The 25496-nt window shown below is 34.8% G+C and overlaps 1 protein-coding gene across 1 annotated transcript in view; it reads right to left on the bottom strand.

The window, feature by feature from the left end:
* Nucleotides 1-25496, bottom strand: part of MYCBP2 (MYC binding protein 2, E3 ubiquitin protein ligase) — a 271487-nt gene that overhangs the window by 221684 nt on the left and 24307 nt on the right. The window contains exons 4-12 of the mRNA XM_012000660.1: nucleotides 18843-18996; nucleotides 13651-13847; nucleotides 10490-10732; nucleotides 10187-10258; nucleotides 8121-8217; nucleotides 4246-4319; nucleotides 3968-4106; nucleotides 2378-2454; nucleotides 1497-1701 (exon numbers count right to left, since the gene is read on the bottom strand). Coding sequence (XP_011856050.1) covers nucleotides 1497-1701; nucleotides 2378-2454; nucleotides 3968-4106; nucleotides 4246-4319; nucleotides 8121-8217; nucleotides 10187-10258; nucleotides 10490-10732; nucleotides 13651-13847; nucleotides 18843-18996 — 1258 coding nt within the window. The remainder of the gene's footprint in view (nucleotides 1-1496; nucleotides 1702-2377; nucleotides 2455-3967; nucleotides 4107-4245; nucleotides 4320-8120; nucleotides 8218-10186; nucleotides 10259-10489; nucleotides 10733-13650; nucleotides 13848-18842; nucleotides 18997-25496) is intronic.

Below are 25496 nucleotides of genomic sequence, written 5' to 3'. Positions count from 1 at the left end.
TTGGTCAGGCTAGTCTCGAACTCCTAACCTCGTGATCCACCCGTCTTGGCCTTCCAAAGTGCTGGGATTACAGGTGTGAGACACCGTGCCCAGCTGTCAATAAGATATTATAAGGAAAGGAGATATATATATATATATATGGAAGGAGAGTGAATAATTTTAAATGTGGTGATTCAAGCAGCCACTGCTCTCAAAAACTAAATCCTTGAACTAGGCAAAATATGGGAAACAAGAAACCAATTGTTCCTTCAGTCAACCCCAGTCCCTGCATGTCTTTCAGAACAAAAATATATTGCTGCTGTGCTGGGGCTTAAAATACTCTACTTTTCATACGACATGACACACACTGACACACACACACACACACACACACACACACACACGTATACACAAACACACATACGTATATATACAGACACATACACTACAACTACTTTACCTGGTCCTCAAAGAAAGGACAATGTCCTCCAAATGCCAGAAGGAAAAACTATTCTGAGAGATAATAATACACTTTATGGCTACTTTAAAGGGTTTTTCCAAATAATTTTTATTTTCACATTATTTTTACATTATGTATTGGCTTTACAACCTAATCCCTATAAGATGCTTCTCCAATGTGCTAAAATATATAAAGTACGTGAGAATTTATAACAAGAGAAAAATGACACTTTGAGGAAGACTGCACAGAAACATAAGAAATATGAGACATAAACAAAATAATTTTCTTTGTCATTGCTTAGCAATGATTCCATCACAGAGAAATAACACCAAAAATGGTAATCCAGTCCAGGCATGCTGGCTCGTGACTGTTATCTCAGCACTTTGGGAGGCTGGCAGATTGCTTGAGTGCAGGAGTTTGAGACCAGCCTGGGCAACATGGCAAAACTCCATCTCTACAAAAAATACAAAAATTAGCTGAGCATGGTTGCATGTGCCTATAGTCCCACATACTCATGAGGCTGAGGTGAGAGGGTCACTTGAGCCCAGGGGTCAAAGCTGCAGTGAGCTAATCACACTACTGCACTCCGGCCTGGGTCACAGAGTAAGACCCTGTCTCAAAAAAACACAAAAACAAAAACTGTAATCCACAGTCAATACTATTACAAAAGATTACATAAAGTTTACCTTCATTCTGAAGTATACATTCCTTCCACAGTTTTGGGTTTTCTAAAATAATCTATTGCAACAAGTAAGTTTTTAAAATAACATTAACTGCTATAAAATAAGCATATACTCTCAGATGAATAGCCACGTTCCCATAAAGCATAAAAATTCATAAATATGAACTTTAGAATGAAATTAGCAAGCACATTTTTTTTTCAAAGAACAGTAACCCACTGCCATTAATTAAATATGTCCCCAGTGTAAAATCCTCTATTAACTTGGTGAGGTTAGTGTTGTTGAAATTGGTAACTTTATGTTAATAAAGTTTTATTTATTTTTACTAAAATAAAGCATTTATTTTTACTAAATGCATAGTTGATCACTCAACTTACTTGATTCTCCATCTTCTCCTTTACTAGCAGATCCTGTAAAGAATATGCTCCCATCTTCTGCAACTAAAAGGGCGTGAGAGCCATCGTGTCCAACTGAGAAGTGTACTATCTTTGGAGATTTTGTAATTGGCAGCTCAACCCATTTTCCTGCTGAAGGACCACCTTGTTTGATTCCAAGACTCTGGTATTTGCCAGTGTAATATATCTTATACATTTAAAAAAAAAAAAAAAGGAATTATGGTGCTTTTTTTAATAGTGCATCAGATTTCACACAGAAAAAAAAAGGACATCTATATTTTACTGAAAAACAAAATTCACATAAAAACAAACTCTTTTTCACACTATTCAACTTATGGGAGTTGAGCAAGAAATACACGTATTTTACCAGGAAGACACAGTTCATAATAGCTTTTTTATCTTTTATCCATTAAGTTTTCTGTCTTCTATAGGCACACTTCATAGTACCCTAAAATAACTACAATAGTAACATCAAAGATAACAGATCACCATAACAGATGTAATAATAAAGACATTTGAAATATTTAGAGAAGTACCAAAATGTGACATAGAGACACAAAGTGAGCATATGCTGTTAGAAAAATGGTGCCAACAGACTCACTCAACTCAGGGTTGTCACAAATCTTCAATTTGTAAAAAGAGCAATTATTTGTGAAGTGCAACAAAACTAAGCACAATAAAATGAGGCATGCCTGTACTGTTTCCAACATGAATAAAATTTTATCTCATAAAAAATAATTTTAAATCAAAATTTAAAAGATTATTCTCATTAAAGATGCAAACTATATAAACGAATCAACAGATTGTACTTTAATCTCTTAAATCAGAGAATGCTAATTTTTAATCCAAAGAGAATAACTTACCTTTCCATTTGCTGTTTTCATTAGCGCAAACTCTCGTCCTGCACCAAGAATTGCTGACTCCTCATCAAATCCTGTACCTGAAATACGAGACTAATAAATACTATTGCATTTCTAATACGAAGAATTCTAAACACAACATGTACTATTTTGAGTGATTGCAATGTCAATTCAAAATCACTAAAAAACAAGGATGACAAAATGTTATACACTCAAATTTTTAAACATATTAACCATAGGTATAGTACTCCAAGGAATGATAAAGCTATCATAATCTGTTTCTCTTGTTCCAAACCAGTAACAAATTAATTTTTTAAATATACAACAAAAAATTTTAAAAATTCAATGTCAGTAATATTCCTTGAATTAATGTAAAAATGGCCAAATTTTTATTGAGCATTTATTAGGTACCATGCATTCACAAAATTTATCTCATTTGATTCCTCAACTATACCATTTGGTTTACAAATAAGCAAATATAAAGGTTGGAGAGGTTAGTCCAGACACAGTCATTTGAGCTTGGTACAATGCTATGCAGATATCTGAATTAAAGTATTTCAGATTCTCTGCCTATGTCTTTTTCTACAGAAGAACATCTTATATAGCTACTCCATGAATTCAAATATATATTTTATATATATATATAAAATGCATATACACACAGATCCTTATGCATATTTTCAAATTGTAAAACTATGAATAATTGTAACTTTATATATACTACATTTTATGATTTTGTCCAACTATACAAACTACTAATTAGTTTATGGGCTTTTAAAATTTTAAATATGTAATTTCAATTCGATATTTTTCTAGGGAAGAATTATAAAAATACTACAAAATTAGAATATATAAAGTAAAGCACTAATGCCAAGTTTATTAAATATAATGAGATAACAGTCAAAAAAGGAGGAGGATCTTGCAAAGAACCCTACAAGTTATGGAAGGTCACTATTAAACCTGGAGTGGCGTGGCAAGCCAAAACTAAAACTCTCAGGAGAACTCATGATCCTAATTACTTTTACAACATTACAACAGCAAATAATCTAAGCCGAAGAAATACTCTGTGGTTATCTGCATTTCTCTATCCAAATGAAAGATTACTGACCTGTGTGTAAGGCCAATTACCACTGTCACAATCTATAATACCATTCTATTGTTACCTTGAAAATCTGTTCAAGTAAAAACTTAAAAAATTTCAATGAGAGAACTATGCATATTGTTGTAATGACATTTACAACGTAAGTTTTCAAATTTTTAAATAGTTGAATAATGATGCAACATATAAACTAATGGCATTCACCAATATCCATCCATAATTCTCATTAAATTTTATTTTCTTTTGCTCTATTCAAAACAAAAATGAGAAATTATTAGTCATTTCCTTAGAATGGTCTTCAAATATTGTACTTTGTTTAAAGGCCGCATTTCCTATTTATTCATATTAATTCAAAATTATCCTTTATATTAATAGTAACAGACACAAAATAGCTGCTACAATATAAGCTGAACTGGTGAAAACACAATTCATTTTTAAGAGAATTAAAAATTGAAAATTAAAATACGGGGAAAACACTTGATTTGCTATCTTACTTATAATATGCAAGTCCTTTTCCAGATCGAATAGTGAGATACCACAGGCATGTAAGCATTTTCTAGCCAGTTTAAGTTGCAATTCTTGCTGCAGAACAGGTTCAGTGCTTGTGGCAAATATTCTGACAACAAAGCCATCCTAAGAAAAATAAAACATCCACAGCATTACATTACAGAAAGAGGTCGTTCAAGGCTCTACAGTCTATCTAATAAAAGCTAAATAATTTAAGGCAGAGAAATTCAATTTACACTAGTTACTTAAGATTCAGGATACTTACATCTCTTGAAGCAGCTATCTGATTAATATATTCTCCATCAGTGAATAAAATATTTTGACTTTCAGTGTGGCAATCTGTGCAAAAGGAAGAAAAAGTATTTATATTACAATACAAGCAAATACCTTGCAAAATGAATTTACTCCTCTGTTGAAGTCAAAATGAGAGTTCTCCACGCAATAAGGATAAACTTAAACTCAAAAGGAGACTGTGCTTTTTAATAAAGAATTACAAATTAGCAGAGATTAATTCAACTAATCATACTTATTACATTTTTGCTTATATTTATAAATGTTCCATAACCAAGGACCTGAGATCCCACCTCATTTCAAAATGAGTTAGTATTAGATATAGTCTGATAGTAAACATGCACCACAATGAACAAACTATAATGTTGGTTACAATCATTTCAATACAATCACATGCAATGGAGGCAACACTCTACTCTCAGACATACATCACAGTCATTAGTGTCACAGAAAAATACAGACTTAAAGCTTCTGTATTTGATGCCTATTGTGCCCAACTAGATATCCCTTGCTTTGTAAAATGGATATTCATAACCAGTTGTGCATTTCCCACTTAGAAATTCTATGTTTATTCAAAGCATTTTTGGCATTTAGTGTGCTCTAAACTTTTTAAATATTTGTCCAACACAGAGCAGACAAATGCATGCTTACGTTTTACTTTTATCTCAAAGCAGTCATGTATCTTGGCTAGAATACCGTATTTCATCAATACTGTATGCATCTCCATAAAATAGTACACCACATACTTTGATCAAAATAATGCACAAGCTCAATTGTAACAAGGGATACCAGTATTACAGAAGGACCACAGGAACATGTGTTAGTGACTGCTACTAAATAACACAAAACTACAAGCAAAATCAACATCTAAGTATAAATTCTATCCTTTTGGAAAAACAAATTTTCAGCAAGCAAGTTAAGAGCACACACACACACATACTTCCCAAAATAACTGCAGAGAACTAGGATGAATCTCTCCATTAATCACAATACCAAAACAAAAAATAACATTTCATTTCTAGTTGCACCTGAATCAATAAAACATAAAATTCTGATTTTGGAATGCAGTAATGGAGCCCACCCGAATAAGCTAGATTATTCTTTATCTTTGCCCAGGAGCTTCATACTAGCATACTTCCTTATCATAAATATGCAAAACACAGGCAGACCCTTACCAAATAGAGAATTCAGGGATCACAAACTGGAAATAGAAACTGGGAGACAAGGCCCACTGGTAGCCCAAGAGACTTGGTAATCAAAGAGAGGAGAAATCAAAAGAAAGAGTTCCTAGTCCACTGTACAGAACACAAAGAGGCGCAAGAAAGATGCTTCTCAAGCTCTAAGCAGTAAGATTTTAAACTAAAAAGCAAAGAAGAAAAACTCATTATAATTTCAGATAAATGCAGGGGTGAGGAGTGAAGCGGCGCAAGAAGAGTAGCAAAAAGCCTCAGAACTGAGGCAACCTGTCACCAGACATGGGGAGAAAATGACATAAAGATACAATCTGTAAGATAAGCTGAGGTTTAAAGAATAAAATGACAATTATCAGAGAAAAAAGTATGTTTTAAGCTCGTCAAAACTAGGTTGAAATACTTTTTAAATATAAACTATACTGTAAGACAAGTTGGAACATGAAGCTCAGGGAATTACCTGATTTATGTCGACTTGAAACATGGTATTCATTACCATCTATAAACCTGACAATTTACTTCTGCTCCTTGATTGGAAGGCTACAGAGCGGAGCTATCCCTACCCAGGAAAAACAAAAAGTGCTATTTGATGAAAATTCAGTCCAGGTCAAAAAAATGAGAAAATCACAAAAGGCTTCTTCAGGCTTGAGGGAGGAGTCTTCTGCCATGTGGTTTCAAGATTTTCTCTTTATCCATCATGTAGTATTTTAAGATCATATCTTCAGGAATATATCAAGCAATGTCTGCCAGTTTTGAAGACAAATACGGGACTATCTTCCCGAAGTTTGGTTCACTCTTCACCACTAATACACCACACACTTATGAAACACAGAAAGCCACGCTTGTATCGTTCAAAGTTGCATTTCAGAAGTTAAACAAAGCAATGGAACTTAAACTGAATACAGACATTGAGTAATTTTTTTTATCAAGGCAGAATAAATAAAATAGCTGTAGGCAGATATTTTCAAATTGTCTTCTCAGTCACCGTCTCTATTACATGTGCAGGGTTTCTCAGAAGTAAATCCTTGATATTAGTACCCATGTGTTACAGCGGAGGGCATGTGTCAATTTAGAATTTTTCCTCTACATCATTATCCTAAAATGACTGGCACAAAGATAGCACAGCAGGAATGCTCATTACAGTGTAATTTATATAGCAAAACACTGGAAGGCTTTCATTCTCAAACATTAATCAATGGAATATATTTTGTAACATTTAAGTGACATTGTAGAAGACTATTTAATGACCTAGAAATATTTTCAGAATATTAAATGAAAGAGATAGATTAAAAAAGCAGTATGTAGCATATGATCACACTTTTTTACAAGTATGGACATATACACACAGGAAAAATACGAGAAGGATATTTACCAACATGTTCATAGTGTTTATATATGGGAAGTGGGATTATAATTATTTCAATTCATTCTTTTTAGTTCATATGATTTTTATACAACAAACATGATTACTTTTAATATATGTATAAATATGTGCAAGGAGTGTGCATGTTATCAAAAGTATTTTTTAATATTATTATCATTATTGTTATTATGACCAAAGACATGGCCCAGGACTTGTAATGAAAAAAAACAAACAAAAAAAAAAACAAAAAAACTCTGTTGACATATCTGAAAATAGATGGCTATTTTCAAAATGATTTTATTAAGTCAACCGCTTTCCAAAGCTGCTCTATTTCTGAAATGGACATGAAATGTGGTATTTACTTTAACATAGTGTCATGTACACTAATATGTATCTATGTATAGGTAGTAAGGTTCCAATAAATGTTTGAAGTTATTAAGATTATATTTAAAAATTAACATGCAACCCAGGAGCAGCTATTCTTCTCAATGCACTCTTCAGAAGTAGCTCTCACTTTCAGATGGTCAAGTGCTTACAAGTAATATTGCTACTACGAAATTATTGACAGACACATTAGACGTTCAAGATTTTAATATAAACAGCTTCAGAAAGTATCAACATTATAAGCAAATTCAAAGACCTTACAATAAAGAATATGCATTTTTCCAGCATTTGACAAAATTTGAGACCTACTGCCTGAAAATTTAGCAGTGATTTAAGTGAATATATAAAAGCCTCAAAATTAAAGCAAAATAAACTATGTCCAAAGACCTTTATCAAAGCATTATTAAGAAGCATAAGAAGCATAAATGATGAAATTTTAAAAAAATTCCTGACCCACCCTAAACTCTCTGTCTCTGAAACCTCTTTAACATAAATAAAATAAAATAAAGGAGGAAAACTCAACTGCAGTGTTGTTAGAAAGTAAAAATAAACAGAAGGTTCTTTATACTGGATCACATGAGAGTCAGAGTTCTGATTTTATTAAGAGCAACACAGTTACATCACTCCACTAATTCAGCAGCTAAGAAAATCGTGGTGGGGTGAGGTCAGAGATTAGGCCATAGCTGGCCAATTTTGAAAACAAATATTAAAACTTATTATATTTCTATGTCTATTGTCTTGATATGTATTAACTTTACATAGACTATAAAATGCTTTGTATGTCAAGATTTTTAAAACTCTTTTATAAGCAAGCACTATCCCTTGCTAATCATTCTTTATATGTCTAAATAGCCTAACATGCACATTTCTTAAAATTGCTTGTGAAAAAAAAAATGACTACTTGAAACATACCTGGTAACATTACTGTACCATCTTGCTCCAGTGTTTCAGGGCTTATCCTTATGGCTGTCATGCTGTGGTTATTCACATCTCTATATAATAAATAACCCTGATAACAGCAAAACATTTTCCTGTTAAAATATTTATTACTAATTCAGCAGAAAAAGCAGCCATACAACTCCATATTACAGGTTTTTGAGTTACAATAATACATCAATATTGATGTCTAAAAGATGTTAAAGATTAAAAATACAAGAACATTCCTCTCATTTAGAGGAAAAGTCATTATTGAAAATTGATTTAACACATTCCCAGAAACATAATTAGGTATACTAAACAGGACAGTACAGGTACAAACATTTTGTATATGACCATATCACTAGCCAAGTAAATAATATAAATGATCACTGTTACTTTAACAAATAATTTAAGAAAAATAACAAGTATTGAGTTTGCTATTTGAAAATGAATAGCACAGTGGTTTCAGAAGGTGTGATATGTCACTGAACACACTTCTATAATAAAATATTTTCCACGGCATTATTTCTTAGATAAAACACAGTAGAGTGGCAAATAAAAATTCAATGACATATTTTAAGCTAAGTTCAACTTTTAAGCGACAATTACTGAGAAACTAATTTGTTATCTAAAATTTAATTTCAGGCTGGGGGCGGTGGCTCATGCCTGTAATCCCAGCACTTTGGGAGGCTGAGCACTTTGGGAGGCTGGGATTTGTCCCAGCTACTCAGGAGGGTGAGGCAGGAGAATCGCCTGAACCTGGGAGGCAGAGGTTGCAGTGAGCTGAGATCGCGCCACTGCATTCCAGCCTTGGTGACAAAAGTGAAACTACAACTCCAAAAAAAATTTTAATTCCAAATTCTCCCTAACAGTTGATACAGTAGAATTATTCTTCACGCAACAATAATAATTTCCATAGTTTTCAAAATAGTTTCAAATATCTTTTATCATTTGATCCTGACAACAAATCTCATGAGCTCAGCAAGGCAGGCATGCAGGGAAATCTTTATTCTCTATCCTTATACAAGGGCACTTGGGTTTCACTGTTCAGGTGGGTACCATATGGAAAAAAATATTTCTAGTCTCTCTTGTCCATCCTTCATTTGCTTTTCTCCATAAGAGGAGGAGTAATGTATCCATCTGGCTGCTGACCTTGTAAAAGGCTGACACCTATCTGGCTATGTTGGTCAGGAGATAAGATCACAACATTAAGAAAGACACACCAGCCCATGGCTTTTCTCTCTTGTGATTCTTTGCATATTCTCCATGCAGGTAGCTGTCTACTGAGCAGGCCAAACACTGTTTCCTAGAAAGTACTGAAACTAGACTAAAATGAAAGAGTTTCTGGTAAGAAACCCTAATTTGGCCTCAGGACACGTATACATTTCCAATTAAAACATGCTAATCAGGCTGGGTGGGGTGGCTCAGGCCTGTAATCCCAGCACTTTGGCTCATTTGAGGTCAGGCAGGTGGCTCACTTGAAGTCAGGGGTTCAAGACCAGCCTGGCCAACATGGTGAAACCCTGTCTCTACTAGAAATACAAAAAAAATTAGCTAGGCACAGTGGCATGGGCCTGTAGTCCCAGCTTCTCAGGAAGCTGAGGTGTAAGAATCTCTTCAACCCAGGAAGCAGAGGTTGCAGTGAGCCGAGACTGCACCACTCCACTCCAGCCTGGATGACACAGCGAGATTCTGTCTCAATTTTTAAAAAAAGTGCTAATGATAAAGGTGGTCTTCAATTCTTATCTAGAGACTCACTTAAACAAGAACTCTAAAGAAGGTATGTTTAATCCCATCTTAAAGCTAAATAACAGAGGACCAAATAAGTTAAATGAGTTGTCCAGTCATATAGCTAGTAATAAGCAGAGCCAGAACTAAAACTGAACCTCTTATGAGTTCTGAGCCAGTGTTCTTTACACTACACTATTCAGTTGTTATGGCCATATTAGTAAAACTATATCATTTTTGTTTAACTAGAAGTGACATTATTGATTAAACAAGGGCAAATCACATGTTTTAAAAGATAAGAAAATTTTGGTTTATCGTGGATAGTCTCTTACCTGAGCATACCCTAACCAAGACTTTTTTTCTTTTCTGTTTCTAATACGGGATGTAGAATTGTATATATGGCCCTGCAAAATAAAAAAAGGTAGTCTATCAGTGGTTTCATAATCAACAGTCAATGAAAAATAATACAAATGGGTGAATGACATTTAATGCCTGTATTTCAATTATAGTTTTCAAATAAATATTATTACACCCAAATTAGGTCACATTCTAGAAATGAAACTAGAAACACACAGAACACAATTCGTTATGGTTATAACTCTGTATAATTAAGGAACTGTAAGAAAGCACATTACCCTAACTGTTCCACTGTATCCAGAGCCTATTTTATATAATCCATCCTTGCATAACAGATAAAGAAAAAATCCATCATTCTGAAGTAGACATTGGTCATCTTCATCAACAGATATTTCTTTTAATGGCCACTTGTGCATTAAAGCTGCTTTCTTAATGCCATTACTAAACCAGTCCTGAATTTGAATTTTCCCCACCAAAACTGCTTGTACACTTCTCTGTAGCGAATTTAGAATTGTTGGCACCTAGCCAAAAGAGAAGAAAAAAATGAAAAAACATTTTAAAATGTTACAAACACAAAACAAAGATACTTTGGTAACATATCATCATTGATAAGACAATAAATTGTTCAGAATGATACTTCGCATGCCAGCAAAAAGTACCAACTAAAAGTTCATCTATAAGAAGCAAATCTCAAGCAAGGTAGAATTCTTTACTCTTGGGATTCCATGTCATTCACCAATACTGTAAAATCTTAGCCATTATTTCAACTACTCTATCTCCACAAATCTATTATTGCCTTGTGGAACTCAGACTGTATTACATTAGATTTTGTCATTCTTGATCCATGTTTCTTATTTTATCTTCCATATTTCTCTCCTTGTCACTCTGTTGCATTCAAGATAATTCCTTCCCCTTTATCCTTCAGTTCGCCATTTCCACCTTCAATCATATTATACAATAGTTAACCCATTTTAAGTTTCTAATTGTAATTGTTTGGATTTTCATTTCTAGGAATTCAATTTGTTTTTTTTCCTAATGTCTGACTACTTTTTATATTCTCACTCCTTAATCATACTTTTGGTATCTTCTTTTATTACTTTAACCATACTTTATATATTCATACACATACACATTCTATATCAAATAATTTCAATATCTAAGGATTTGGCAGGATTGATTCTACCATATTTATTTCTGCTAATTCTCAATAATGGTGCCTTTTTCCATGTGCTTTTTTTATTGATTTGTTTCTGAGCTCAAATGCAATAAACAGTGTTTTATCTGTAGAAAACCTTTGAAGTCGAGAGTTCAACCCTCCAGAAAGGATTTCAGTCTCCTTCAATACAGCACCTTGCAGTACTACCATGTCTACCTTGCTTTAAACTCTCTGCTAAGCTTTTTGAAATGGACAAGTAATATGCAGTTGGGTGCCAAAATAAATCTGAGATGTGAATAGTTATACACACTGATAGGGTTTGGTTGTGTTCCCACTCAAATCTCATCTTGAATTCCCATGTGTTGTGGAAGGGACCCAGTGGGAGGTAACTGAATCATGGGGGCAAGTCTCTCCTGTGCTCTTCTCATGATCGCGAGTAAGCCTCACGAGATCTGATGGTTTTAAAAAGAGGAATTTCCCTGAACAAGCTCTCTTTGCCTGCTGTCATCCACGTAAGACATGACTTGCTCCTCCTTGCCTTCCACCATGATTGTGAGGTTTCCCCAGCCAAGTGGAACTGTAAATCCATTAAACCTCTTTATTGTGTAAATTGCCCAGTCTCAGGGACATCTCTATCAACAGTGTGAAAATGGACTACTGCACACATCATCAGGGAAAGCTTTTCACAGTCAGGCCAGGAGAGTTTTGAGAAATGAAGCTGGTAGATAAAAGGCCAAATCATGAAGAGCATTGTAAGTCATGTTAAGGTAATGGGCTTTTATATGGTGTTTCAGCTAGAGCTGGGGATGTAGTGATGTGGCAGGTCTGTAGAGAACCATAGCTATTGATTCAGAGGATCAAGTAGTTTTGTGTTGTCTAGTGATTGAAAATATTGGAGACAGATAAGCCCTCGAGTCCTGTCTCTGTTATTTGCCAGCTCTCTATGTTGTGGGTATACTATTTGCCAGCTCTCTGTGCTATAGCTATACTAAACTTCTTTCAGCTTTTAAATACTCCACTCTTACTCTCACCTCCATGCCTTAGCATGTGGATACCTAGAACATTCTCTCTCTACACCACCAACACCAACAATTTCTCCTGGCTAATTTCAACCCATTGTTTAGATCGCACCTCATATCCTCTGGGAGGCTTTCCATGAACATAGTTCACGTACTCCTGCTATGAGCTCTAATGGCATTCCTAAGTCTCTACATAAAAGCAAATCATATCAAAATTCATAAGCTCACATGTTGGTGGGCACTATCCTATTAAAATCTGGTATATAGTATCTGAATGTTTGCATTATTTTATTAGAATTTTTAAAATATTTGTATATTTTAAACATATATTTAAATTAAACATTTGCCAAACCCTGAAAGTATGTCTACAGAACACAGCTTGAAAACCACAGTTGTATTAGAGCAACTTCAAAATAATTAAGGACCATAAAAAGGGACAAAAGGATTCCAAGCAAGGCAGAAAGGAAGAAAAGAGCAGAAATCTAGAGTAAGGGAATGGCTCTTGTTTGACAAGGGGAGTTCAAGATCACTGAATAAGACAGAAAATGACCAATATACTCCTTTTGCTATCTTTGGTCTGCTAATAACAGGATTGGGGCAGCCCTTCCACTTGCTCTGGGGTTGCCCAAGGGGCCAGAGAAGAGTAGACAGTCAGGTCTTAAAATCTTAACTTCTTTCTCAATTTCCAGAGCCTTCCCAAATAATTAAGTCAAGTTTGCCTATAAGAAGGATTATTTTTCCCACTACTAAAATGGTGACGAGCTTGTCTGTTCCACAACTGAATATTAAAAGCCTAAAATGTTTTATACATAGCTGAAGCAACTCAGAAACAAATCAACTCATTAAAAATCATATAATCAACCAACCAAAAATATATCAGATGGATACCATATCTTTTTCTTTCAACAGAGAAAAGATATTTAAAACTAAGAATGAATTCCATTCTAAAAAATTCAGGGAAAGATGGGAAGAGGGGAGAACGCAGAGAGCAAGACAACAGCAAGGAAAGAGAAGGCTACGGTGTTAAGGCAAAGACCAGCTTAAAGATTTAAGAGGTCTGGCCAAAATTCATTTTATTATATTTAAAGCTTCAGAGTTAAACATACATATCAAGTAATTGAAATACTGTAGATTACTTATGTATCAATCTTAGATCAAGTTACTGTAATGAGTGTGAAAAAGCAGAATTCCTATTGACAGAAATTGAGATGAAACTGTAACTTGTCATCTTACAAATTTCTAAGCAGATATAAATATGAAATACCTGAATAGTTTGGCAAGCATGGCTTCCATTGTTGGTGAGGATAGCAGAGATGGCCTGAAGTGTCCTTCCTGTTTCTCCCCAAGAAGCCACCAGACTAAAGAGGCAAGCGCAGGAAAGTGCTGTTAAGGACTGTCCTGTGCTATCATTCATCCCAGTACTTCGAACAGTGATTTCCAAAAGAAGCTGGAAGAGAGACTCTGTGGATAAATAGAATTCAATTATATTCATCCAACATACAGAACATTATATGCCTATATTTATTTATTTTTAGTCTCATTATAAACAAAATTTAAGGAATCTAGAACAATTACTTTGCATTAGTTTCTTTCCAGTTACTCTTTTCCCCAAAAGTTGAAATATTTATGTAACAAGGGCCTTAAAGAACATTCAGTTCAACTCCTTGTTTTTCTTAGTAAAAAGAGAAAATCTAAGGTCTTTTAAAACCAGCTTGCCTAGAGACATTCACATATTCAAGAAACTCATCCTATCAAGTAACAGACTACTCATCATACTTATTTTACCTTTTAGATTAGGAGGCTTCTTAAGATGTTAAGTGTCCAGGAAATTATGTATATATTTTCAAAGTAATAGAAACATAAAACATATGCCATAATGTGCTTTAATATAAAATTGGCTACATCATTAACATAATAGCAATTCACACTTAGAGAGGATGTAATTCATTTATACCCTAGAAAAACCTCCAAGTCAATAGGACAGATATTCTCCTCCTTTAACAATGAAATTGAGATACAGGGTAGTCAAAAGATTTTTCCTAAATCATAAAGTCATTTAGTGGTGAAGATGAAACACACACACACACACAAATGTTTTAAAACCAGCAGAGGTCTCCACACAAAATTCCCTGAACACCTCCATCCAAGATTCAATCAACAGACATCTGGGTATTTCTTCCATAGAAGAGAGATCTAAAAATCCTTACAGAGTGAATAATCAGATGGAGAGAGAAAAAGAGAGTCAGAAAACCGAGAAAGATGAAGAGAGGGAAAGGGAAGGGAGAGAGGGAGGAGAACAAGAGAAAGAGGAGTAATGTACTGCAATTCTCTAAAAACTAAAATGCCACCTGTGGGTTATCTGGTAACTTACAGAAACCTAGGCAGCCCCTACCAATCCCTCATCTTCCACAGCTAATCCCAAATTAAGCCCTGTTTATTTTACATCCTAACTGATAACCACTTTTCTCTATCTCATCACCATCTTTCCAATCCATGCTATCATCATCTCTTTGACTAAAAAGTGTTAAGAAATTATCTCTTACCATTCGCTATTGCCCCAATAGGGAGAATTTCAAACCAAAAATCTAATTGTCTACCTAAAATTCTTTCACTCTTTTGTTAATTCCTTCCTCCCTTCTGTCTTCCTCTTCCTTCTTTTCTTTCTCCCTTCCTCTCTTCACTTGTCTGTACACATCCTATACTTTCATTTTTTTTCCATTTATCCTTTCCTCTACCTTTTCCTCCAGCTATCCTTCCTTCCATCCTTTCATCTACCCCTGTTTGTCCATATTTCCATCTACCCATCCTTCCTCCAATTATTACCCTTCAGCGAGTACATCTGTTGATTATTCAGCCAATATTTACTGAACTCTCGCACATTAGCAACTACTCTACATTAGGGTATTGGCAAACATGACAAAGAAAGTCTCTACCCTTTCAAAAAGGTTAAGATTCCAGGGAAAGAAAACAGTCAATAATTTAAGCAAATAATTTAAGAAAACAGGCTATTTTAAAAACAATATTCTTAGCGTAATGAAATACAGAATGACCTTCCATTCCTCCTAGCCCAATAATCAAATTCTTTAACATGGCATGTAAAGCTCCACATGTCCCTGCCTCTTTCCTCACCTGTCACAAGACTGTTCCCTTCACTCTCCACATTCTAGCCATATTGTTCTTCTTTTCATGCATTCTCCTTTTGACTCAGAGCCTTATTGCATGCTGTTATTTCTACCTGGAGCACTTACAATCTAGTTCACTCCCTCCTATTCACCCTCTAAATCTCAAATGTCGCATCTTCAGGGAGGCTTTTAGGGAGCTGGGTGCAGCAGTGTATACCTATAGTCACAGCTACTTGGGAGGTGGAGGCAGGAGGATCACTTGAGTCCAGGGTTTGAGTCTACCCTGGGCAATATACTGAGATCCTGTCCCTAAAGATAAGTAAATAAAAAATTTTTAAGTTAAAAAAGGAATCATGGCCAGGCGCAGAGGCTCATGACTGTAATCCTACCACTTTGGGAGGCCAAGGCAGGCAAATTGCCTGAGGTCAGGAGTTCAAGACCAGCCTGGCCAACACAGTGAAACCCTGTCTCTGCTAAAAATACAATGATTAGCTGGGCATGGTGGCATGCTCCTGTAGTCCAAGGTACTCAGGAAGCTGAGGCAGGAGAATAGCTTGAACCCGGGAGGTGGAGGTTGCAGTGAGCCAAGATCACACCACTGCATTCCAGCCTGGGCAACAGAGCAAGACTCTGTTTCAAAAAACAAAAAAGGACTCTCAGAACTCCTTCTACTTTCCTCCATACAATTTATCCACACTTGTAATTATACACATATCTGATGCTAAGTTCCATAATAACAGCAATGGTATCATACATTCTTAGCACATAACAAAGGGGGTGCTATTACATTTCAGTGAATACTTGAGAATATAATCTAACTAAACAGAAGGGAATACATTTTTAAATAAATAATTTAAAAATCAAAATCTATTTGCAAAGAGAAGAGGCTTGGTGTATACTAATCATCAAGATATTCTACAGTAAGAGTTACATAAATATACACATATTTTCATGAATAACACGAAAACAACCAAATGGGGAAAAAAAGAATAACCAATAAGATTGGGATATTAGATTTAAAAAAGGAGGAGAGGCAAGTTTCAACAGAAATTTATTATAAAAGAACCAAATCAGTGGTTTTATCTTTGAGCTAATTTAACAAAATAGAAAATATGAAGTGATAAGAAATCCCTTACATAGAAAAATAAGCCAAAGCAGTGATGAGATCAGCAGTAAACACTGAAAGGATGGAAGACAGACGAAAGGCAGCAGAGCAGAATTAGAAACTTTTAACAAGAAAATAAAAACAAACAGATTAATAAGGTGAAAAGTTTTTGGGTTTTGTGGGATTTTTTTCGGGTTTTTTTTTTTTTTTTTTGGCACAATCACAGCCCACTGTAGCCTCAGAGTCCTGGGCTCAAGCGGTCCTCCCACCTTAGCCTCTTGAGTAGCACTCATTGCCACGACCAAATTTTTTTTTTTGCAGAGATAGGGGTCTAAGTTGCCCAGACTGGTCCCAAACTCTCAGCCTTAAGTTATCCTCCTGCCTCAGCCTCCCAAAGTGCTGGGATTACAGGCGTGAGCCACCACACCCAGCCAATGTGAAAGTTTTGATGCAAGACAATAAGACTAAAGCACACATTATATTTCAAAGCTAATATTAAGAACAAGTCTAGTTTTAAAAGAATAAAGGAAAGAAAGTATATACAGAACGGATACAAAGGAAAAGTATATAACAATTGACATAAGACATGAGAATCGTAGAAGACTTAGGAGGAGAGAAATAACATGTTCAAAGGAGGAAATATGACATACAAGTCTTAGTGGGTATTTTAACATTCCAATTATTTGCTAACTGACAAAACCAAAGCCAAGAAAACCCAGCAAAATATTGTTAAATAAAATAAGTCAAATCTTCAGTAAAATGCTGTCCAGTCAAGCAGCACTTCACAATATTAATATGATCAATGTTGTTATCTTAACAATAACCAACACGGCGCCTGCTTGTCAACATGACAGCTTTTATTTGATAATAGCTTTTAATAACTGTGTATGTGAAGGGGATGGTTTAAAAAATCCTCAGCTTGTTTTAATGACCAGCATCCTCCCTCCCATTAAAACCAACCAACCAACAAACAAACAAGTCAAACACAAAAACTGAATCACCACATGCGACCAAAAAAAGAAAAATCTGACATGTAGTTAGGTTCATGCAATTTGGTTCTCACAGGTGGGTCCTACAAAATCCAAACAGCCAAGTAGAAAAAAAAGGACCAAGCTTTAGTCTAAACCAGAATGTAGTCCCCAAACCAGCATCTGCATCACCAAGAAACTTACTCCAAATACAAATTCTTGGGCCCCACCCCAAGTCTATGGAATCAGAAACACCATAGGGAAGGCCCCGATAACTCTGACACATGCTAATGCGAATTGAGAACCACATAATGAGAACCACAGATCTAGTACTTCGGAGAATTTTCCTATAATACTAGAAGGATCTAGAAAACTTTAGACAGTTTAAAGACCCATAGTTAGCATCGGAGAAAAAAAGCAATTAACCAGCTAAAAATTATGCTTCCATCTATATTTCTATTCCTTAATACCTTTTGAGTAAAAGCTCCTATCTTATTTAAAGGATTACATGTCGAGCCTATATGAAAGGCAAGAATCGGAACACACTTTAAGAAAAGCAAACATTTTATTTACTTAATGAAAGTTGCCAAGTCAGAAGTTTAATCCATAACACAAATAGATTTTTATTTATGATGAATACAAAAAAAATGTCCCCTCAATTTAGAAACTAATTGTACTGTTTTGGGTTTGTGGCATTTATTTCCTTTTCCCTGTTTTTCAAAACCATTGAGAGTAACACATTAGAGAAAGTGAATGTTAGCTATTTTGGCCAAAAGTTTAATAAGAACGATTTAATTTAATAGTGACCTTAAGGTTTGAGGATTATTTCTGGATTTCAGGGATTTATGTTTTGTTTGCCCCCTGCTTCATCATGCTAATTGAGAAATGTGTGTGCATGAACTTCAACTCTTAAACCATAACTTCAGAGGAACACAGAAAAAAATACTCTAAAACTTATACCCCTGCTGTTTCCATACCACAATTAAATAAAGACTACATTATAGGCTATTGTGTGTGCTTCATAAGAGAAGCTCTTCACTTTTTAAAAACTGCAAATTGACAATTTATAATTGTATAAATTTATAGGATATAAAGTGATGTTGATTCATGAATAAAATGTGGACATCTATCACCTCAAGTACTTAACATTTTCTCTAGTGAGAACTTTAGAAATATTCTCTGAACAATTTGAAGTGTATAATACTCTATTATTAACTATATTCACTTTTAAATGCTTCACTGAATGAGCATTGGCTCTTACCTAGGACCTCAGGTGGCTCAGACTGGAGGCCTTCTGGCTGCTGGCCCTGCAACACGTTGAGCAGGGCTTGGAGACTCCTGAGACACAGGGATGGGTGAGAAAATCGTGTCTCCTTGATCAATTCAAAAACTTCACAAAGGCCAACTTCAATAATCTATTTAAAAGGAAAAAATATATATACTTTATGACAGGTAAGCTAGTAACACTTTCTAAGCAGTTTAGTTGGTACAAGTTACTTCCACAGCAAATGATAATGTATATGTATATGTATATAATGGAGCCATATAAAACATCATGAAAATGGCTTATAACAATGAACTAGAGACTAGATTGCATTCACTCAGAATAAACTGTATTAATTTGCAAAGTTCATTTGGTTGTACTCAAGGAAAACTCAGTACTCTTTTTGTCAAAAGTCATATTAATTTTACCTACAACCAAAAATAAAGTCAACATAGCACATACAGTAAAAAGATTTTATAAGGAGCTTTTCATCTTAGCCTTTTCTATAAAGGTACAGTCACTATATTATTATTTATAGGTGATATCCCTTCTTGTAGGATGATCACAAAACAATTTAAAACGGCTTAGCTAAAAATATCACTGGTACTTTTCCTTTAATTATCTTACCATTCCTCATCAGGTGCAAGAAAAATCAGACTCTATATCCAGCAAAAGAGATAAATCTGTTACTAAAGATTGAGAGAGCAAATTGCAAAGAATGAGTTAAGGATATACCTTCACAAGACTGATAAAAGACAAATTCCATTTCTCAGGCAATGTCAACATTCTGAGAACCAGTTCAGGAAGTATTAAGTAAATTGTTTGGAGAAGTAACAGAAAAATCAAAATAAGACTAATTAGTAGAAACTCCTGAAACCATTAATTCTATTAAACACAACAGTGGAAGAATATTCTCTCTGCTGATATTTTTGCATTAATTCACATATTACATAAATACCTCCTAAGCACTCACATTGTGCAAACTCACTTTAGGAAATATGAAGGTATACTAGACACTGTCCTCTAAGAGTTTATAATCTAACAGGGTAAATTAGTCATGTATATAATTCATACTCAGTACAGACCTGTGTTACAGCATTTATTACATTATAGTGTAACTATTTTTGTTTTCATTTTCCCAACTATACTGTGATCTTCCAATACACACGGAACATGTCTTAAATGGCTTAATACCTCTCATGCCTAGCCAATTACCTAGCATATGGTAGGCATACATTAAATATTTGTTGAATTATTCACTAAGTTGTTTGCTAAAAACCACTGCATCTCAGAAACACATTTTCTAGACAAGAGGCAAATCAGCTGAAGGTAAGTCAATTGTAGTTCTGATTAACATTTACAAGTTTTCTGGAAACAACAGCTATAGCTGAGAAGTCAAATGACTAGGAGGACTATCTTTAGAGAAGTTATATAAAATCCTAACAGACTTGATTATAACTAATATTACAGAAGAACTTGCATAGCGAGTTTCAATTGATTAAACACATTAAGTGATGAAACTTTTACATTTGATATAGTTTCTTTTCCTGGAATGGACTAGAAAATAAAAACATGCTGTCCAAGGTTTGTATCTGCTTATGTACTTACAGGAAAGAGAAATCTGAAGTCAAAGATCTCCAAAGTACAAAATGTGGTGCTCTATTCTCAAGCCAATGGAAGACTACTATATTGTTATTCTTTCAGATTGCTTACTCTGCTACCAACCATGATTTTTCATAACTCCAAGAGGATTCTTCACAGATGACATTTTTGGCTAAGGTTCATTTATTATAGTGACAAAGGAATTACTGAACCTTGCCAGAAACAGTAAGTCTACCTAATGAACAGGTTCTTGATCTCTCTGGTAAGTTTAAGGTGTGATAATAAGTGAATGGCAATAGGCAACTCGGGTAGGCTGCCTAGAAACAGAGCCAGCTGGTTTCAGTGAGACTGGCCCATAAAACTTTGGTCACAATGATCATGACAGAGAACTCTTCATCTGTCTGGGTTAAACACTGTGGGAGTCTCACTAATTATCTACATCTTGGTTCATTGTAGACTTTTTGTTTAACAAATGGGAAAACATTCATTTTCAGAATAGGAATATATATTCAATATACAACAAAAATCAACCTCACGTTCTGCAACTATTAAAGAAGTTTTAATATTTAGCTATGGATTATTGCACACAGTTACCAGACATGTTTTTAAATAAGTCTTTTTCTGCTGTTTGGCTAAGTATAAAATATTTTACCAAAAGTTTGAACTTTGAAAGTAGACTTTAAAACAGAAGTCTTATAGTCAGTGAAAACATATATTTCTCCCTCCTTCAGTATCAGGAAGGAAGCATAAGCAGAAAAAATATAGTCCTGTCAATATAGTATTATTTCATTTGTGTATAAAAAACATATTTTAATGTGTACCTAGAAAAAATGACAAAAGAAATAAAAATATTTATATAGGGGTATATTTTGGTTAACGGGATTTCAAATATTACTTCTGATTTTTCATTCTTCTTTAGAAAAATGTTCTGATTTTTCAAATTATCTACAATAAATATGTACAATTAGCAAAATAAATAAATGTGACACTTAAGAAAAATAATAATTACAACAATAAAAGAACACAAGAAGCTTCAATACTTTCGATAACGAACTATAACTAATTACCCAACACACGGTTTCACACTTCTCTTCAGAAAAGTCTTTTGTAAATTTACTGAATTTTATCTTTACTGCTGCTCTCAAATAATTAAATTTTGAAGGTTATCTATTATATTTGAAAGATAAAGAAACACAAAGCCGAAATAATTACCTGATACAGCCAGTCTAATATGCTAGGAAAGTAAGATAAAAATATATTTGGCCAAAGAAAAATGATACAAAATGATATATAATTTCAAGGTTTGATTTTGCTCATCTCAAACCATGTATTTCCAAATGTGACTTTAAATAATTTCATGAATAAGCGTGATCATAAAAGTTTAGTTACATCACATTTGGATTTAATAATTAACTCTTTACCCTTAAAAATCGTATCTTGTTCAGTTAAAAGTCCTAAAATCACTTCCAATACTTATATATTTGAAAAAGCTCAAAAGGAAATCAAAATTATATTTACATATTACCACAGAGTGAAGTATACTGCCTTTTAAAATTGTTTGTATAAAGCAAATATTTGGTAGTGATAATATCTACAAGTAATAAAAAATTTAAAACTCTAGAGACAGAGGAAAAGGGAGGGGGAAGAGGCAGCAGCAGAGGGAGAGGAGGAGAAGGCTAAGGCAGAGAATTCTGAATGTGGGGTCAGGTGCGGTGGCTCACGCCTGTAATCCCAGTAGTTTGAGAGGCCAAGGTGGGTGAATCACCTGAGGTCAGGGGTTGCAAACCAGCCTGACCAACATGGAGAAACCCCTTATCTACGAAAAATACAAAAGTAGCCAGGCATGGTGGCGCATGCCTGTAATCCCAGCTACTTGGGAAGCTGAGGCAGGAGAATCACTTGAACCCAGGAGGTGGAGGCTGCAGTGAGCCAAGATCGTGCCATTGCACTTCAGCCTGGGCAAGCAGAGTGAATCTCCATCTCAGAAAAAAAAAAAAAAAAAAAAAGTATGAGTGTGAAGTTTCTGAGTTCCTTGTCTAAAAAACCCACTTAGCTATGACTACTACCATCTTCCCTTCTCTTCACACTCAGAGGAAGAGAACTTTTCAAAACTTTTCAACTTTTCAAAGCTATTTTTTCAGTGTTCTTGATCCCACTCCCTCCCATCTCTCACAGAAATTTGTTTCAACTTGTGCCTACATAGTGATAACTCCCAAATCTATATTTCTAGCTGGCAATTATTTTTCGAACTTCAGCCCTACATAGCACACACTGGACACCTGACATTTAATTCAAAATCAGCATGTGCAGAACTAAACTTGATTATCATTTCAGCCAAGCACTGTTCCTCATCCAGTTTTCCCTCTTTCAGTAAATAGCCTCAACACACAGAACCTTAAAGAATAACTTTATATTCTGCCTTCTTTTTCAGCCTTTAGAGCCAATTTATTACTAATTCCTGTCAATTCTGCTTAACATTTCTTAGATTCAAAACACTGTCACTACCATAATTCCAACCCTCATTAACACTCTCTAGACAACTGCAATAATTGCCTAAATGGTTCCTCTGTCTCCAGTCTCACGCACCACTCTTTGTTATGGATATGCTTACTAACAGGAGTAAACTTACAAAGTTACTCCAGTCTTAGTAAGGCATATCCATAACTAAAGGGTGGTGAGTCCGATGCAATCACGCAAGTCTGATGATATTCTTTTGCTTAAAATCTTCAATATTTACTAATCACGAGATAACATCTGAAATACATGGCACATAAGGCCCTTCATGATTTAGCTTCCTGCTGTCTCTCTTGCTCTATCTCAGCCAGTGTTGAGTCCTTTCTCTAACGTGTTCCACTATATCTAGTACTCCCTATCAATCCTTAAGGCACTAGAGAATATTTATTGACCTGGTTCTTATCCCTACAAGACAATGCTTTCTTGAGGGCAGGAATTATGTTTCATCCTTTTGTTCTCAGGACCTAATACAATGCTGGCTACAAATTCAAAAAAAATATACTGAATTAAGAAAGAAATGATCCTATGTAAGTCTAAATCTTTTAATAATGTGGCATGACTGGCTTCAAATGGGTTCAGATGGGAAATATGAATTCTAAGTGTTTGTTACTATTTAAAAATTATGCACTGGGCATGGTGACTCATGCCTGTAATCCCAGTACTTTGGGAGGCTGAGGCGGTCAGATTGCTTGAGCTCAAGAGTTCAAGACCAGCCTAGGCCATGTGGCAAAACCCCATCTCTACTAAAAATACAAAAAGTAGCCTGGGGTGGTGGCAAATGCCTGCAGTCCCAGCTACATGGGAAGGTAAGGTGGGATGATCTCTTGAGTCCAGGACGCAGAAGTTACAGTGAGCTGAGATCATGCCACTGCACTCCAGCCCTGGTGATAGAGCCTGACTCTGTCTCAAAATGAAAATAAAAACAAAAATAAAAATAATAAAAATTATGTAGGTGTAAAATCTGTAAAGTTTTAGAGGATGTAGAGTTTAGTGACAGTTTGAGCTGGGTAAAAAACTTAATGTTCCAGAAGCGTTCAGGGAATAGAAAGCTCCTTTAAATATATCAATGATTACTGATCCGCAAAACACAAAAACAAAAGCAAAAAGCAAAAAAAGGGTGACAAGATCTATATAACAGTCAAACTCAATTTATTAATAACTAAATTTTAAAACTCAAGAATGGGAAAAATAAAACTGTATTACAACAACACTTCAACAACAAATTAAAAACTGTCTTAATCATGTTAAGAAAAAAAAAAAGAGTAGGAGAGACAGAAACCTCATGTGAGAAGGAATGGGACAGCCACATGCTTAGGAGCAACAGAGGAACAAGGAAAGGAAGCAAACTAGGATACTAGACAGCAGCATTTGAGGCTGAGGCACAGAGATGATCAAAAGGAAAAAAAAAATACCAACATTTCCCACTTGCCTTCAAATCCCATCACCTCAAACCTTACGAGACTAATTTTGTCCTCAGTGTCAATCCTTCATGTCATGGAAATGACTGCCAAAAAATATCACCTGAAAGTTTCACTCCCCACCCATAGCATCTGCTTGCCTCTGCGTGAAGGCATCTCATCACTTCTTCCTTTCTCTTCATCTCTCATTCATCAGGTGATTGCACTGATTCTCTAGAAGTTTCATTTGTTTGCATAATTTTTTAAATAAACTGACGAGTTCCTTGACAAGTAACTCAAATTCATTTGCACCTACACATTTTCTTGTTTGCACCTAACCTGACACTTATAACTATATATATCATTTACTGAGCACTTCTTTTTGCCAGGTACTGTTCTCTCACGTACTCAACATCCCTTAATTCATTTAAATTGTCACTACAACCCTATGAGGTAGATGCAACCCCCAATTTATAGATGACAAAACTGAGGCATGGATGTGTCAAATAACTTCCAGTGTCACATAGCTAGTAATTTTAATGGTGTTTGAACCCCAGCAGTTTGGCTCCATAACCCATGTTAACCCTGTTTGCAGACAGGTCAGTACTTGGTGGAAAATTCAGTATTAATCACTTGGGCTATCTGATCTTCTTTAATTTTCTTTGAAAGATCCCCCTTTGACTCTGTTAATTATGCTGCAAAAGGTTATCTTAAGAATGCCTGATATTTTATTTAATACTCACCAATCCTGATGTTTTAAAACAGCCTAAGAATCCATTGTTCTTGTTTATGCAATTTAATTTGAACTACAGTTTACTATTCAAAACCTGCATACCTACGTAAACAATTTATCCAGGCTTTTGTTTTCTCTCACAATACTGAATTTAAGTAGCACAATTACTATAATACAGTGTGACTCACACATACACAGAATTGGTATTCTAACTAAAAAGTAAATTATACAAGTCCTGCAGCCTTACGTCCTAACTCAACTATGTTTTTTTATCTCAATCTCTCCTAGTTAAGCACAAGAAATTACAATTAGAGACCATAATTTCTACCTAGAGGGGCTCCCATAGTGAAGATAAACATGTTTGTTCTAAGTTAAAGAAAGAAGCTTTTGGCCGGGTGTGTTGGC

The sequence above is a fragment of the Mandrillus leucophaeus genome, unplaced genomic scaffold, assembly GCF_000951045.1.
Source record: "Mandrillus leucophaeus isolate KB7577 unplaced genomic scaffold, Mleu.le_1.0 Scaffold638, whole genome shotgun sequence".
NCBI classification, from domain to species: domain Eukaryota; kingdom Metazoa; phylum Chordata; class Mammalia; order Primates; family Cercopithecidae; genus Mandrillus; species Mandrillus leucophaeus.
This window is presented reverse-complemented; position numbering and strand designations above follow the sequence as displayed.